Source organism: Dasypus novemcinctus, chromosome 7 (genome assembly GCF_030445035.2).
Source record: "Dasypus novemcinctus isolate mDasNov1 chromosome 7, mDasNov1.1.hap2, whole genome shotgun sequence".
NCBI lineage: Eukaryota > Metazoa > Chordata > Mammalia > Cingulata > Dasypodidae > Dasypus > Dasypus novemcinctus.
Window position 1 is genome coordinate 91,187,158 of NC_080679.1, and position 14,557 is coordinate 91,201,714.

At 38.9% G+C, this 14,557-nt stretch overlaps 1 protein-coding gene and 1 long non-coding RNA gene across 5 annotated transcripts in view; one reads left to right on the top strand and one right to left on the bottom strand.

Annotated features, from left to right (window-relative positions):
• The window catches only part of LOC139439322 (uncharacterized), a 35,240-nt gene extending 23,493 nt beyond the window's left edge, over window positions 1–11,747 (bottom strand). Inside the window, exon 1 of one of the 2 annotated variants that reach the window (XR_011649272.1) lies at window positions 11,672–11,747. This is a non-coding gene — a long non-coding RNA (uncharacterized lncRNA). Of the gene's footprint in view, window positions 1–11,635 lie in introns of both variants that reach the window. The other variant, XR_011649271.1, reaches the window with a different exon arrangement.
• Window positions 1–13,901, top strand: part of CCDC148 (coiled-coil domain containing 148) — a 266,519-nt gene extending 252,618 nt beyond the window's left edge. For all 3 annotated transcript variants that reach the window (XM_058300887.2, XM_071216424.1, XM_071216425.1), the window contains 3 exons: window positions 4,527–4,644; window positions 6,802–6,942; window positions 10,706–13,901. In XM_058300887.2, the coding sequence (XP_058156870.1) occupies window positions 4,527–4,644; window positions 6,802–6,942; window positions 10,706–10,852 (406 nt within the window). In that variant the 3' untranslated portion in view covers window positions 10,853–13,901. The remainder of the gene's footprint in view (window positions 1–4,526; window positions 4,645–6,801; window positions 6,943–10,705) is intronic.
• Window positions 13,902–14,557: the final 656 nt, after the last annotated feature.

The following is a 14,557-nucleotide window of genomic DNA, read 5'->3' on the forward strand; positions in this document are numbered from 1 at the left end:
GCACTTTCAACCTTTTAGACTCAGGGAGCATAAAATAGACTGAGAGAGATGAACCCAAGATTCCTGTTTGGGAATTCAGGGCACAACTTAAAGACGGTTGAGTTTAGCCACGTCCTGGCATTGACTTTCATAACAATAGTTTAATTTGGAGAAAATCTGCTACCTCAAATGGGTATAAGTATTTATGTGGAAAATTTTCCAAGTGATTGACTTTACTATGTTGCTATTTTCTTTCCCCATGAATATGTGAGTATTTGGCTTTCTCCAGGAGTTTTTCTGCATCACTTCTCTTTAAGCAAAGGCATTTTTCTAATCCAGAGTGGTAACAGGAAGAGGCATGGAGAATTTCCCCTTTGTAAGTGAATTATCATTTGAGGTTAAACCATAGTGTCTGTAAAAATGTGAAAATGAAGAATTTTGGAGTGTCTCCTGTTTCCTTAAAATTTTCCATGGCAGACCTTTAAGATAAATAATCTTTTCATTACTTCAGGGCCTGAGCAACAGTGAGCAAGTCAATGGTTCCTCCAGCTACCACCCTGTTTCTCTCCTTGCAGCTGGCTTTTGTGTCCTTAACTCCATATTGAAGGAGTTGTCTCCATCCATTCTTTTAGTTTCCTTTCTTCCCACTAATTTTTCAGCTCTTTCAAGATCACCAGTAACCTCTGGATTACTTAAGCCAATGGTTACTTTGGGTTATAATTGAGCTTTTAATAGCATTTGACATTGTTGCTTGTTTTCTTCCTTAGCTTCCTTGGCACCATTTCTCCTCTTCATTCCCCGTAGATAATTTCCTCTTCTTCTATTCCTTTCCTCACTGTAGTTTCCTTGGTCCACTTCTCTTTTTACTCTACACTTTCTTCCTGGGTGATGCCATCAGCCACCATGACTTCAACTCCAGTCTATGGATGAAGATTCCCAATCTATCTTCAGCCCAGATCTCTTGAAGTCATGTCTGTGTCCAAATTGAACCTAATACTTCTCTTCCTCATTCCCTTCTGAAGTTCCCAATTTTAGTCAGGGACATCGCTGTTCACCGTGCAAGACAAACATGCTGGCTCCTTTCTTTCTGTATCTCTTCCCTCTCCCATAAAGTAAACTGACAGTTCTTATCTATTTCATTTCCTACATAACTTCTAAATCCATGTCTTCTCCCTACCTCCTACTCCCATCCCTTCCCTTACTCTAGATCAGGAAACCATCAACTTGTATCTGGACACCCTCTCTGGTCTTGCTCTTGACGATCCATCCTCTTTACAGGAGAGGTTGTTCTGAAAGACAATTCTGATGGCTGTATTTTCCTAACTAAAAGCCTTTACACTTGAAAAGCCCTTCACAGTCTGGCCCCTCTCTCCTCTCCAACCATAGCTCTTGACACTCTGCACCTTGCTTGTTCATTTTCGGTCCTACCAAACTTCTTTCTGGTCTTCAAACATACTGGGCTCTCTCACCTCTGGGCCTTCATATACTGTTTCTTCTGTCTGAAACATCCTTTCTATTTCCTCCCTCTCCTCCTCCCCTGTTTTTGAGTCTCAGCTTGGTATATCCTCTGGGATGCTCCCCTGAATGCCCCACGTCTGGCAAAGTTGCCTCTCCATGACCTCTGCTTCCATTGCTCCATCAGAGCATGAACCTCCTATATTATAGTTGTCTGAGTCTTCGTACTCACATTGGATTTTCTGCTCTATGAGGGCAGGAATATGTCTCTTGTGTTTATGCTATACCTGCCAGTGCCTAGCACAGTGCTTGATGCATAGCAGGTGCTCAATAAATATTTGTTTTTTGAAAAAATATATGAATGAGCCTCAAAATAAACTACGAGCCAGCCTTCTCTGTGACACGAGTAAGAATGCTTTGCTCTCATCTGCATTTTCGGCCTTACTAATCAAGCTCCCTTCCCTGCAACAACTATTACTTTTCTACAAAGCAGACAAAAACTTTGTTGCAGACAAAGCAACCTATATATCCCAAAGGAAGGGAAACTTTCCAAAGGTTCTGAGAATTACCATATGGTAATTGTGAAATCCCAGGGTATCTTTTAATTGAACCTAGCTTGTATTCAGTGCTTAAATTGAGTAGAACCTCATTAGAGAGGCTGTGTCATGCCTTAGTGAAAATGGAAAGAAGGAAAAATATAGGTCTTCCTGACTTGGAGGCATGGGAGAAAGGCAGCAATCTGGTCTGTGGGCTCCTTGATGTGTGTTGACCTTGCTGGCTCCTGATGCTGGAGACAACCATGGCCATTAAAGGATTTTAGGATTTCTCTTCTAAGCCTTAATCTGGATTTTGCATTCCACAAAGACCATGAATGCTACTCTTCTTTCCCGCCCCTGTGATTCTGCTTCAGTTTTAGACTCAGGAGCAACCTGTCTTTAGAGTTTTCCTCCCCGTGAGCCAACCATGCAACTGCCTAGATCAACCTGCCAATACTTTTCTGAATTTCTCTTTCTGTCACTGACTCACTCCTCATTCAATTTCCCTGTTCTAACCACCCTGAGCTCTTCACTGCCCAGGGCCATGGCTAGTGTTAGGCAAATGAAATGCCAGGCAAAGTTTGACCTTTTGTGAGCCTGGGAGTGAGCGTCTCCTTAAATTTTGCACCCTGGGCACCTCCTTTGCCTCACCCTAGTCCCACCCTCTGCCGGGAAGACAGGTCTTCTCTCTGCCCTATCCCTCATTACTTCTCCAAATCCTAATTCTAGACTACTAGCTCTCCTGCTGCCTCCTCTACGAAACTTCTTGACTAGTGCTGCTAATCCCTCCCACAACCCAGGAAACAGTCATCTCACCTTTCTACAAAGCCTCAGTTGACTTCGTTTATATATCTCCTAAGAAACTATACTTTATTTTGTTCTTTGTGTGTGTCTTTTTGTCTCCAAAATTAAACTATAGACTTCTTAAGGTCAGAGGCTTTTTCTCAGTATGCTCACAATATCAGCACAGGGTTTGGCACACAGTAGGTATCACAAGTCAGCAGGGTGGGTAGAGAGATGTAGGGGTCCTTAACCTTTTTTCTTCCATGGACCCCTTACTGAGTCCACACTCTACTGCAGGGGTTCTTAACCAGGGGTCTGTGAGTTTGAATTGAAATTCAAAAAAACATTATTCTTGTGGAGACATGTTGGTGCAGGTATAATATATTTATTAAATAATACACAGTGTAGTGTGGACTTAGTAAAGGGTCTGTTGTTTTCACCTCACTGGCAAAGGGGTCCATGGGAAAAAAATGGTTAAGAACCCCTGCTATACAAGATTAATATTTTGTTTTGTTTTCATTTAAATTCAAGCTCACAGACCCCTGGTTAAGAACCCCTGAAAAGGGAGGAGAGAGAAGAAAACCACGGTAGTTAAATGCTTGGAGTGGGGAAGGGAAAAGTTGCCTAGGTTTCATTTCTGGCTCTGCCACTTACTAGGTATGAGACCTTGGACAAATTACATCAGCATCTGTGTCTCCATTTCTTTTTCTGTCGAATGGGATCAATAATGGTGCCCTAATATAGGGTTGTTGTGAAGTCTGAAGGAGCTAAAATATGTAAAGCACAACATCTAGTACATAGTGAAAACTCAGTAAATGTTAGAATCCAGAATATAAAGGGCCTCATGAAGGTATATCCATGGAATATGCAGCTGCACATACTAAAAGCAAAGACCATTTGTGACAGATATCTCAAAGAAAGCTTATCTACCTCATCGGTCATGGAGCAATGGCCAAATACACCCTGAAAACTCCTGTACCTACATTTTTGCAAAGCCAAATCCCATCTCTATAATTCAATAGGTGAATAGCTTGGGGAGAAGATGGTAAGAGAGGCTTGCCAAAAAAAAAAAAAAAAAAAGCCAGCAGCGGAGGACCAAATGAACCTTGGGAATGTTAAACCAAGTATTTAATATGCTCTGTTTTAATACCTGCTGATTTCACGGGGTGGGGGTGGGGGGTGGAAACATAATGCAAAGGGAAGCTTATGTTTTTGCTGCCATCTACAGATGTCAAAGTGCAATTTTTAAATTTTTTTTTTTTTTTTAACACATAAGAGGAGCATTCTTGACAACACGAGTTCCTGTAATTGAAATAATTTGTGTGTATTATTTTAGGGTTTTATTTTACCCTTCCTTCTAAAAATATATATGGTTAATCATTAATATAGCTTTTTTAACACTTGAAATTGTGTTAAAAATTCTCTTTGGAAGAATGCTGGAACTCAAGAGCGAGATGGTCATTGCACAGGTGATTTAGCTACATTTGTGGCAGGCAACAGAAAGGAGTTAAAATCATTTCAGTGAGGAGAGAGGACTGGATTTTACTCCACCCTTTCCTACCGGATGATCTGCATTTCTCTGGTGATTATTAGAATTACTGCAAATTGCATTATACACAAGTTGTCTTTTCTTATTTAGATAGGAGAAATCAACCAAAAACGAGCAAAATCAAAATTACAGTCATGTCACCTCTGAGATGCCTTCTCCCATGCATACCATTTCCAAGAATATTATGATGTTTTCCCAACTTCCTTATGCTTTATTTCTTAAAGGGTTAAATATCGACAAGAATTATTGGAAAAACGTTTGATGGAGAAAAAAGAAGTTGTCCTTCAAGAAGCACATGAAGAGCAAGAGAGAGAAAGGCGGCTAGCAGCTCTCAGGAAGCAGGTGTTTTTAACTTGGCAATTTTCATGGGTGGGTTTAAAAAAATGTTTCCAAGTGCTCTTAATAACATCCTTACTAGGGCTTAGTTCATATCATCTGCTATAGAAAATATAACTCTTTCAAACTGGGGTACTGATCTTCATTCGTGGGAGCAATTAAAGTTATGTTGAACCAGTTCTCAGTATACTACAAGTTTACCAGCGCCTTTTAAAAAGCTCCCTCAAGATTTAAATGTGTCCATACCCTCCCTAGTTTATTAGCAGAATGGTATCCATCTACAACAATGACACTCTGTATCTAGAGAAGGATTTCATGACCCTCAAACAACCTGGTAGAGCTCCAACAAGATGATCCTCTTTGGGGTAGGGACCTCTGTTTGGAAACATTCCACAGTCAGCAAACATGTTTTTTAAAACTAGAAATACCACTTTTGTGTGTGAAGGAAGAAAAGCCTCCCATTGCTTTTCCTGGTAAAAGCAGGCAAAAGTAGATACATGTAGAAGAGAGATGACTAGAGCAGGACATTAAGAACTTGGGAAGTGTGATAAAATAGTTTTCTTGGTAATTTTACAGAGTTTTGAACCCAGAAGTGATTGGTTCAACTCACAAGCCATAAAGTCTCCTTTGATACCATTTCTGGGCTGAAAGGAAATGGCTGGCCGCTGTGTCAGTGGACGTGCTAGTGCGTCGTGGATGAGGGCTTTCTCTGCGTCCTTCAAACCTGGTCCAAACTGATTCTGCTGCTCACTGGCAGAAGAAACTTGAGTCTTTTACTTAGCCTCCCTAACCCTCCTAATAATAATAATAATAATAATAATAATAATAATAATAATAATACCTATCTCACAGGTTTGTAGTAATGTGTGGTCATGGTTATTGAGTATTTACTAAGTGTAAAACCCTGTTCTAAATGCTTTTAGGTATTCCCTCAGTTAATCTCTACTACTACCCTACACTAGGTATTATTACCATTCCTATTTTATGGGAAAAAAACAGAGGAGGCACACACAGAAGTTATGTGTCTTTCCCAAAGTCACACTGCTGTTGGATGTCAGCTTGGGATTCAAACCAAGGAAATCTAGTAAATGAGAAAGTATAGATGAGGTATAAATTCAAATGACTATTAGAGCATCACCTCAATAATTATTGATAAAATAGTTTATAGGGTAAATTCAAGCACAGGAATGTCCTGGCCATCCTACATCCAACAAAAGTTGGAGCACTAGCATAGAATTATATACCATAGCCTTCTGGGGACAAAATAGTAACCTCACTATTACTAAACACATTCTTTTTCAAAATATAACTAATGGCTACAGTGTCCATATCATTAGAATCCCTTCCACCTGTGAGCCCACTGAAAGAGAAAATATCTGTGCTTATTATCTGTCATCAGTGTTTAGAACAATAAGACATTTTGGCTAGGAAACCTACAATAATCAAAGTATGTTAAACCCTCAGTTATATTATTACAGCTTCTAAATGGCATTAAAATGCCATTTTCTTAATGCTAATTCTTGACTTTAGAAATTAACAGGCAGGTGTTACTAATGGAGCATATAATTTTCAAAATTAGTGGCTTCTTTTCATTAGGGTGCAGGTTTGAATTACCATAAAGGACAAGGGCATTTGAGTCAAAATGACTATGCAGTTTTTCAGAAGGGGGAACAATGGTGTATAGCAGCCCCTAGAAATCCAGTTGCTTGGTGCAATGGAAATTCACCCCATCTTGCCATAATACAACTCAACTTTATCCATGAACGATATCTTCTAGATTCAGCTTAATCAGACTAAACTTTCTAATTCTGAAAGCTTCATGGGGTTAGCATAGCCATAAATTACTAGTGGTTAGAAAAGTATTTATTATTTTGGGTTGGATATGTAGATTACCTATATCAGGTCTCCTGTGACTTTGTATCAGAAAGATAAAATTTTCCATAAAATTAATTATGACACAAATTTTTGGTTGTTTTGTTTTTTATTTTTAAACCATTGACTCCCTTGTGGATCTCAAGGACTGGCCTACTTTTAATATTCTTTCTACTCCTCCTCTTAGGTTTTAATCTTTAATAGAGTTAATTTTAGTAGGCATTAGACAAATGTTGCCCAACAATATTTAACCCGTACTGTGTTAAGTAATCATGCTTTCTCTGCTTTCAGGTTGCTATTGTTGCTCAATTTGATCCTATTAGAATGATGTCTGATACAGTGTCATCAAAAGCTAAGATGGGTATTGGGCTTGAAGAAGAATTTATTCTTCAAAAGCCACTCTTCACATTGAATACGTACAATGAACATCAGGTAATTAGGGAAATCATTTGTGTGGCTGATGCAAAAGCCTGTGGTGACAATAAGAACTATAGAAGTGTGTGTTTTGGATAATAATTGTTTTCAGTGTTTACATTTGAATATCATATATTAGCACAATTTTGACTTTTAAAGGATACCATAATTACTGTATAATTCTTTTTTTTTTGTTTTTTGAGATACCGGGCCAGAGATTGAACCCGGGACCTCGCATGTGGGAAGCCAGTACTCAATCACTGAGACACATCAGCTTCCTTGAGTTGGCTCCTTCATTTGTTTTCCTTGTTTTTTTTTTTTAGGAGGCACCAGAAATCAATCCAGAACCTTCCATGTGGGAAGCAGGTACTCAACTGTTTGAGCCATATCTGCTCCTCTTTCTTAACAGTACAGAACATGGGAAGCAGATTGGCTCAAGTGATTGGGCTCCTACCTACCAAGTGGGAGGTCTCTGATTTAGTTCCTAGTGCCTCTGAAAGAAGACAGCAAGCTGGTGCGATGGGCAGGCCTGGTGAATTGATCCAACAAGAGACACAAGAGGAAAAACATGAGAGACACAACAAAGCAGGGAATGGAGGTGACTCAAGCATTTAGGCTCCTCCCTCCCATATCAGAGGTCCTGGGTTCAGTTTCTGGTACCTCTTAAAGAAATAAAGAATACAAACAGACACAGCAAGTGCAAACTTTGAGGGGGTGGGGAGAAATAAATAAATGAAATAAATACTTAAAAAATTTTTTTTGAATATTATGAAACAGCTGATACGTGATCATAGACCAAAATAATTTAACCAAAAATATTATAAAATCTATCATTGAAAATTATTTTTTAAATTTTAATAATTTTGTAAAGTTTTACTTGAAAGTTCTATGTTAATATTGGATTTTGTTACTTACATATTTCTTTATTAAGGAGTGTATATTTCAATTCATAACATAAAGAAACAAGTGATGATACTGATACAGGACAAATCAGATGAAAGCTTACAGAAATTAAAATGAGCAGAAGATAATATAATACATCAGAACTAATGATAAAGTATAACATTTTCTGTGGAAAATGGTTAAGGGTTTTTTTTTTATCCCTCCCCCCTTGTGGCTTGCTTGCTGTCTGCTCTCTGTGTCCATTTGCTGAGCTCTCTTCTGTGTTTTTTACTTGTCTCCCTTTTTGTTGTGTCACCTTGCCGAGTTGGCTCTCTGTGGCACTTGTGGTCCAGGCGGCGCTCCATGGCATGCAGGTGAGCCTACCTTCACAAAGAGGCCCTGGGATGCAAACCCAGGGCCTCCCATATGGTGGACGGAAGCCAGACTCATTGAGCCACAGCCGATTCCCTGTTAAGGGTTTTTTTTAAACCATTTCTTAGAATTTATGATTTGTTTCAGTCTGAAACCAAGAAGGGACTGAAAAAATAACTTTTGGATTGATGGCTAGAAGGGGTGGGCGGGATGAACAAATGAATACTTATGTAATTATTTAAAAGCAGGTAACTTCATCCATGGCCAAAGAAATCTATTGTGCCTCTACCTTGTGCTGCATACTTCGCTAGGGAATAAAAAGATAAATCATTCACCATTTATTAACCAGGCAGATATACATGGAACATGTATTATGTCCCAACATGGTGCCAGGGCTATAGCCCAGACCACACCAACTGGTCCTTTTGGATGGAGTGAGCAGGGAAGCCTGGTTCGTAGGAAAAATAGCATGTAAAGAAATAATGCCACTAGGGTGAGGTCATTTCTATAATGGAGGTAAGTGCAAAGGCTGCAGCCACATGGGGAGGTAAATGCTTAACCTGGGGAAGGCTGGGGAAGTCAGAGAAGCATCAGAGCATCAGAGGGGAAGCTTTTGAGCTATATCTGATCTAGTTAGGATTTTGGTAGCAGTAACAAAATTCATTCTACATGACTTAAGATAACAAGAATAGGTTAGGGACGGGGACAGGGGGCAGGAGAGATTAACTATAAGGATACAATTAATTCTAAGAAACCAATGTTGGGAGGAAGCTGGGGCTTGCAAGGAACTGATGCCAGAAGCTAGAAAATTATCAGGAATCTGGACTGTGGAAAGGTAGGATTTTACCAGAAGCAGAAGAGAGTAGGACAAGGCCCTTCCTGGTATGTCCTCAGTTTAAGGTACATGACAAGGAGTAACTGCTGGGAGATGAGGCTGGAAACATAGGTCAGGGTCAGACTGTGAAAAGTGTAGTAGATCTTGCTTGCATTTGACCTTTATCTCATGAGGTAAAACTTTGAAGCAAGTAAATTATATAATCAGATTTCTGTTTTAGCGAAGTGTCCCAAATGGAGAATTGGGGTGGTCAGTGGAGGAGCCCTCACAGAAATGGCATGGGGGAGGGTGGCAGGGAGGGTGTGGCTGGCTCTGGCTGAGAAGGAAGAGGATTAAAAAAAGTGAGGATGATCCCAACCTAGGCAGCATGTAATATTGGAAAGAGCCTGCATTCTGAATTCAAATCCACATCCACTATTTGTTAGCTGTGTGAACTTAGATACACTGAAAACATTTTTAGGTCTTGTTTTCTTCACCCACAACATGATTATTTGCAAAATTCTTGTGAGGATTACAGGTGATAAATGTCAACTGCAAAAACTATTGTCTGGCACCTAGCAGTATTCTCTAAATTATAATCATTTGTTGATGATGCCATTAAATAAGAATGCAGAAAGCACAGCAGATTTAGGGAGATAGAGAATTTGTTTTGTTCATGCCATGTTGTGATGAAGATGTCTAGGAAAGAATTATAAGAAAAAGACTGGTTGCCTTGGAGAGGAGAATTAGAGAGATGGGGGTCAGGATGGGAAGAAACCTATATTTCACTTATCTACTCAAAAGTAGTATATTTTTAAAATTAAACCTTAAGGGAAATGGATGTGGCTCAACCAATTGGGCTCCCATCCTACCATACAGGAGGTCCAGGGTTTGATGCCGAGGGCCTCCTGGTGAGGGCGAGCTGGTCACGCGGGGAGCTCGCCTACATGGAATCCGGCCCATACAGGAATCTGGCCCTGTGCACGAGAGCCGCCCTGCATGGGAATGCCTCCTCACACAGGAAAGCCACCCTGCACAGGAGTGCCAGCATATGCAGAGAGCTGGTGCAGTGAAATAACACCACAAGAGACACAGAGGAGAGAAAATAAGATGTAGCAGAACATGGGAGCTGAGGTGGCACAAGAGAGTAATTGCCTCTCTCCCACTCCGGAAGATCCCAGGATGGGTTCTCAGAGCCACCTAATGAGAATACAAGCAGACACAGAAGAACACAATGTGAATGGACACAGAAAGCAGACAACGGGGAGGAGGGGAGGAGGTGTGTGGGGGGGAGATAAATAAATAAATCTTAAAAAAAAAACCCAAAAATGCACAAGGTTGTAACTTAGATTTATTTTAATCACCTGGTTGTATATACTTTACAAATCCACCTATTGATAAATAATGAATCAATGATACCTGCAAATAAGCTTCCAATCTCTTTTTAATCATGTTAATCTGTTGTCTTTTGACTAACCTATCATAACTTTGAAGTACTGGAAAGTGTTAAATGTCAAAGAGTTTTGGAAATTTTCAGTAGAAGTAACAGGGATATAATCATCTGTATGTAAAAAGTTATTTTTTTAAATTGTCATCTAGTCATCTATCTAGCAAAACCAAATTATTCAACTTGGGGAAATTTAGAACTAAATGATAAAATTTACATTAGTTAAATGAATTGTTATTTATTTAAATTGTATTTTATTTCTACAGATAATTTCTGATCCTAGACTTCGCTTTGAGTTAGCACTTCGGGAAGCAGGACTTCATAAAACATTTTATGCCAAAGAGATATTACCAAAAATCAGTCCTCCGAAACCTCCAAGGAAGGACATGGAGTCTACTGTATTCAAAATCTAGAACTCATCCCCAAATCATATTCTAAATAGGATTTTTCTTTGAACACATTTATATGAACTATAATAATTACTGTTCTCTAAATTAAAAAAAAGTAACAGACTAGAAATCTAAGCTATTAAAACAACTTTTCCTTTCTCTTATGATTTTAAGTATTTTAAATTATATTTAATAGTATTAAATTTTCTAAGATTATGGAACTCAATTATGATACATTTGGTACATATACTATCACTTAGTGAGTTGCATTTTGGAGGTTGCAATATCTTATGAAAAGAGCTCAAAATAACCATTTGTGAGAATTATAAATTATGGGCAGCTACCTGCAAGCCTTCATTTCTGCTTGTTACTTTAAAATTTGACTTTTTAATTGTGGAAGCTTCATTACCATTAATACTTCTATTATTTCTTGATTATTATAAGAAGAGAATCAACCTTTCTCTAAATTTAGAAACCAATTTGGTACACCATGTTTACTGCAAACCAATCATCCAAACAATTTCATTTTGCAAATTAGTCCTTAAGCATAAATTAGAAATAGCATTTTAAGCATGGGAATATCTGTTTTTGGCTCAGAAAAAATGTATTTGTATGGTTGTTTGGAAGGAATATTTGAAAGTTTACAATAATTAGAATGCTGTCAAAAGTTCCAAGTTATCTACTAAATAGATAGACGATTTTATTTTAAAAAGGAACATTTCAAATAAAAATCAAGCATAAATTTAAGACTGTTTCTAGAAAGTAGTTACGTAATCAGAATAGCAAGTCAGTGTTGTTGAAAATTACCGTTGTTACTGATAAGAAGACCAGAGGACCACTCACGTTTTTCTGTTGTGGTTCCCTGCCATTCCCTACCCACCTCCAGCCCAGGAGTTGTGATCTCCATGTGGTTACTGGAATATGTAGAAAAGACAAAGACCAGGCTGGCAACTGGACTCTGACTTCGCAATGTCCTCAACATCATCAGTAAGTGATGCAACAAGCCCAGCCCATCAGGGTAAATATTTGCAAAAGATCTTATGAATCTTTGGGCTCATAGGATCTTCTCAATATTATACAATTCACTGTAACACCCTCCCAGTTCAGCCTTTGCATTATCATACACCTCATAATAAGAAGAGGGAGTGGTGAGCATTGGCATTTGTCTTAGGGATGTTTACCAGGGTCATATTGTTCCCTCCTGGGCCCTCAATTTGCTTGATATGAAGTACCAGAAAATAATCCCATGAGAGCCCTGCTGCATCAGAGCTCATCCTAAGTGGCAAGACACTGGTGCTGCTTACAGTCCATAGGCCCTTCCTGGCAGCAGCCGCCACACTGATGTCCAAGGACAGTCACTTAAAATCCTACTGAATATTGTTCCTCATGTGCTTCCCTAACAGACAGGAGCCAGAGGCAAAAGCATACATACTGTGTGTTATTCCATTTACCTAACATAGAAAAACAGGAAACCTAACCTAGAGATACATCAACAGGTCATGACGTGCCAGAGGAAAACAAGAACATGAGTAACACTTAAGTCAAAGTAATGATTACTTCTAGGGGATAGAATTGCAGGGGAGAGGGGATCTTCCAAGTTGCTGGAAATACTTTATTGTTTATCCAAGGTAGCAGTTGTATAATGTTTCAAGTTATTCCTTAAAGTGTACATCAGTGTTTTATATTCTTTGTGACAATTGCTATCAATTCTCAATAAAGTGAAAAAATACTGAGAAAGCAAAATTTTTAAAGGATAATTTTTTATTATACAAGTGCATCAGAAATAATATTTTTAACCAGTTCCTGATTTACTATCCCTACTTTACATAAATTTATGAGATAGAAAAGCCAGACCCTGCTTGGGAAATCAAACTTACTGTGACTTAAGGATAGGATTTTCTTTCTTTCCCCACCCTTGTGATCTGCTTCTTTGACTCTTGCCAGGGTACTTATTTGCCTGGCAGACATAAAAAAGAAAGAGAGGGAGATACAGAGAGACAGAGAGAGATAAAGAGAGAAAGGGTATATACCTAACAGGAATAAGTAGTGTGCCTTGAAATTTGATTTCAGTTATCTGTGTTTGTGAATATCAATGGCCACAACAAAAATGATTTCTTCTGTGGGTAATGGTAAAAAAAAAATTTGTAAACCACAGTCCTCAATTCCATGGCTAATAAATATTAGCACTGGATTCAAGTCTACAGCTTTGAGGATTAGGCCTCATCTCGAACTGAGTGGAAAGGAATGTCATCAAATTTGCAAATATACCCATGACTGCATTCCCCTTCATTCCTCCAGCACAGGGAGCAACTCTCCCTCGCTCAAAGAACAAATCCTTCTCTGTGTGTTTTGGTTTTCATCCCTTCTTACCTCTTCAAAATTTCTCTTTCTCTTTTTTCCCTATAAATTTGAGTTGAGAGCTCTCCCTCAGCATACAAATATGCTTGAATAAGTATCACTTTAAAAAAAATGAATCTCCCTTAACCTCACTGTGGCAGCTGGAGATTATTTATGAACTCTGAAAAGGATAAGGATTATGTTTGTAACTGGTCTGTTCTTCTGGGCATGATACCCTTTGATTGTATTAGATTTGGCTGAAATGTCTTTGACTAATTATGTTACGAATAGGACTTTGATTTGACCATATCAGTAGGGTGTAACTCAGGTTAAGTTCCTGCCCCCTTGGTGGGCTAATATAAATGGGCACTCACTCAGGAAGACACAGAAGATATACAGGAAGAGAGAGAGCTCCGTAGACACGGAAGAGGAAATAACTTGTTCATTTTGTTCCTGCCATGTGACTGAAAGGAGAAGGCCCAAACAGCAAAAGCCCCAGGAAGAGAGACAAGCCCTGTGCCAGCCAGCCTCTAGCTGAGATCAGAAGAAGCTGGGCCCCCAGAGCTTAAGAGAAAGAAGGTTTGAGAGACCAGGCAGAGATCACCCACCATTTTGCTTCAACTTGTGGAAACAGATTTTGGTGAGGGAGTACCTCTCACAGTACTTTGAATTGGACTCTTCAGGGCCTTGTAATGGTAAGCTTTTACCACAAATAAATACCCTTTATACAAGCCAACAGATTTCTGGTACTCCTTTGGCTAATACAGTCATGTTCTCCTCTAGCTACTGTGTTATTTCTCTGCTCCTCTTCTCAACCAAAATTCTTGTAAGAGTTACCTGTGTATACTCATATCTCCTCTTCCTCATCTTCTAGTTACTGTCACCACTTCTGATTAGCTTTACCCCACACCCTATACTGACATGGCTTTTACCCAACCACCAATGAGCTCCATATTGACAAGTCCAATGAAACGTTTCAGTCCTCATCTCACTGGCTTCACAGCAGCATTCAAATCATTTGACAGCTAATGCATTTCAAAAACACTTTTTCTTGGCTTCTATGACACCAGCCATTCCTGCTTTATTTACTTCTTTGGTCACTCCTCAATCTTCCTTGTTGCCTCCTCCAAGAGTGTCTAAATGTTGTAATGCCTAGGATTAGGCCCTTTATCTCTATTTTTTAAAATCATAGAATATCTCAAGGGAACATCCCTAACACTAATACTTTAGTCTTAGCTTTCAAAATAGGTCTTTTGAGAATCTTTGTATCTATAAGTTCTCCCCTCTATCCATTTTTAACCTGGAAATGTATTTGTTGAAGAAATATATATTTATATACAGTGGTGGTTTGTGTCTTTTGTGGACCCCAGAAAATCTCGTTCTTAAGGCTAA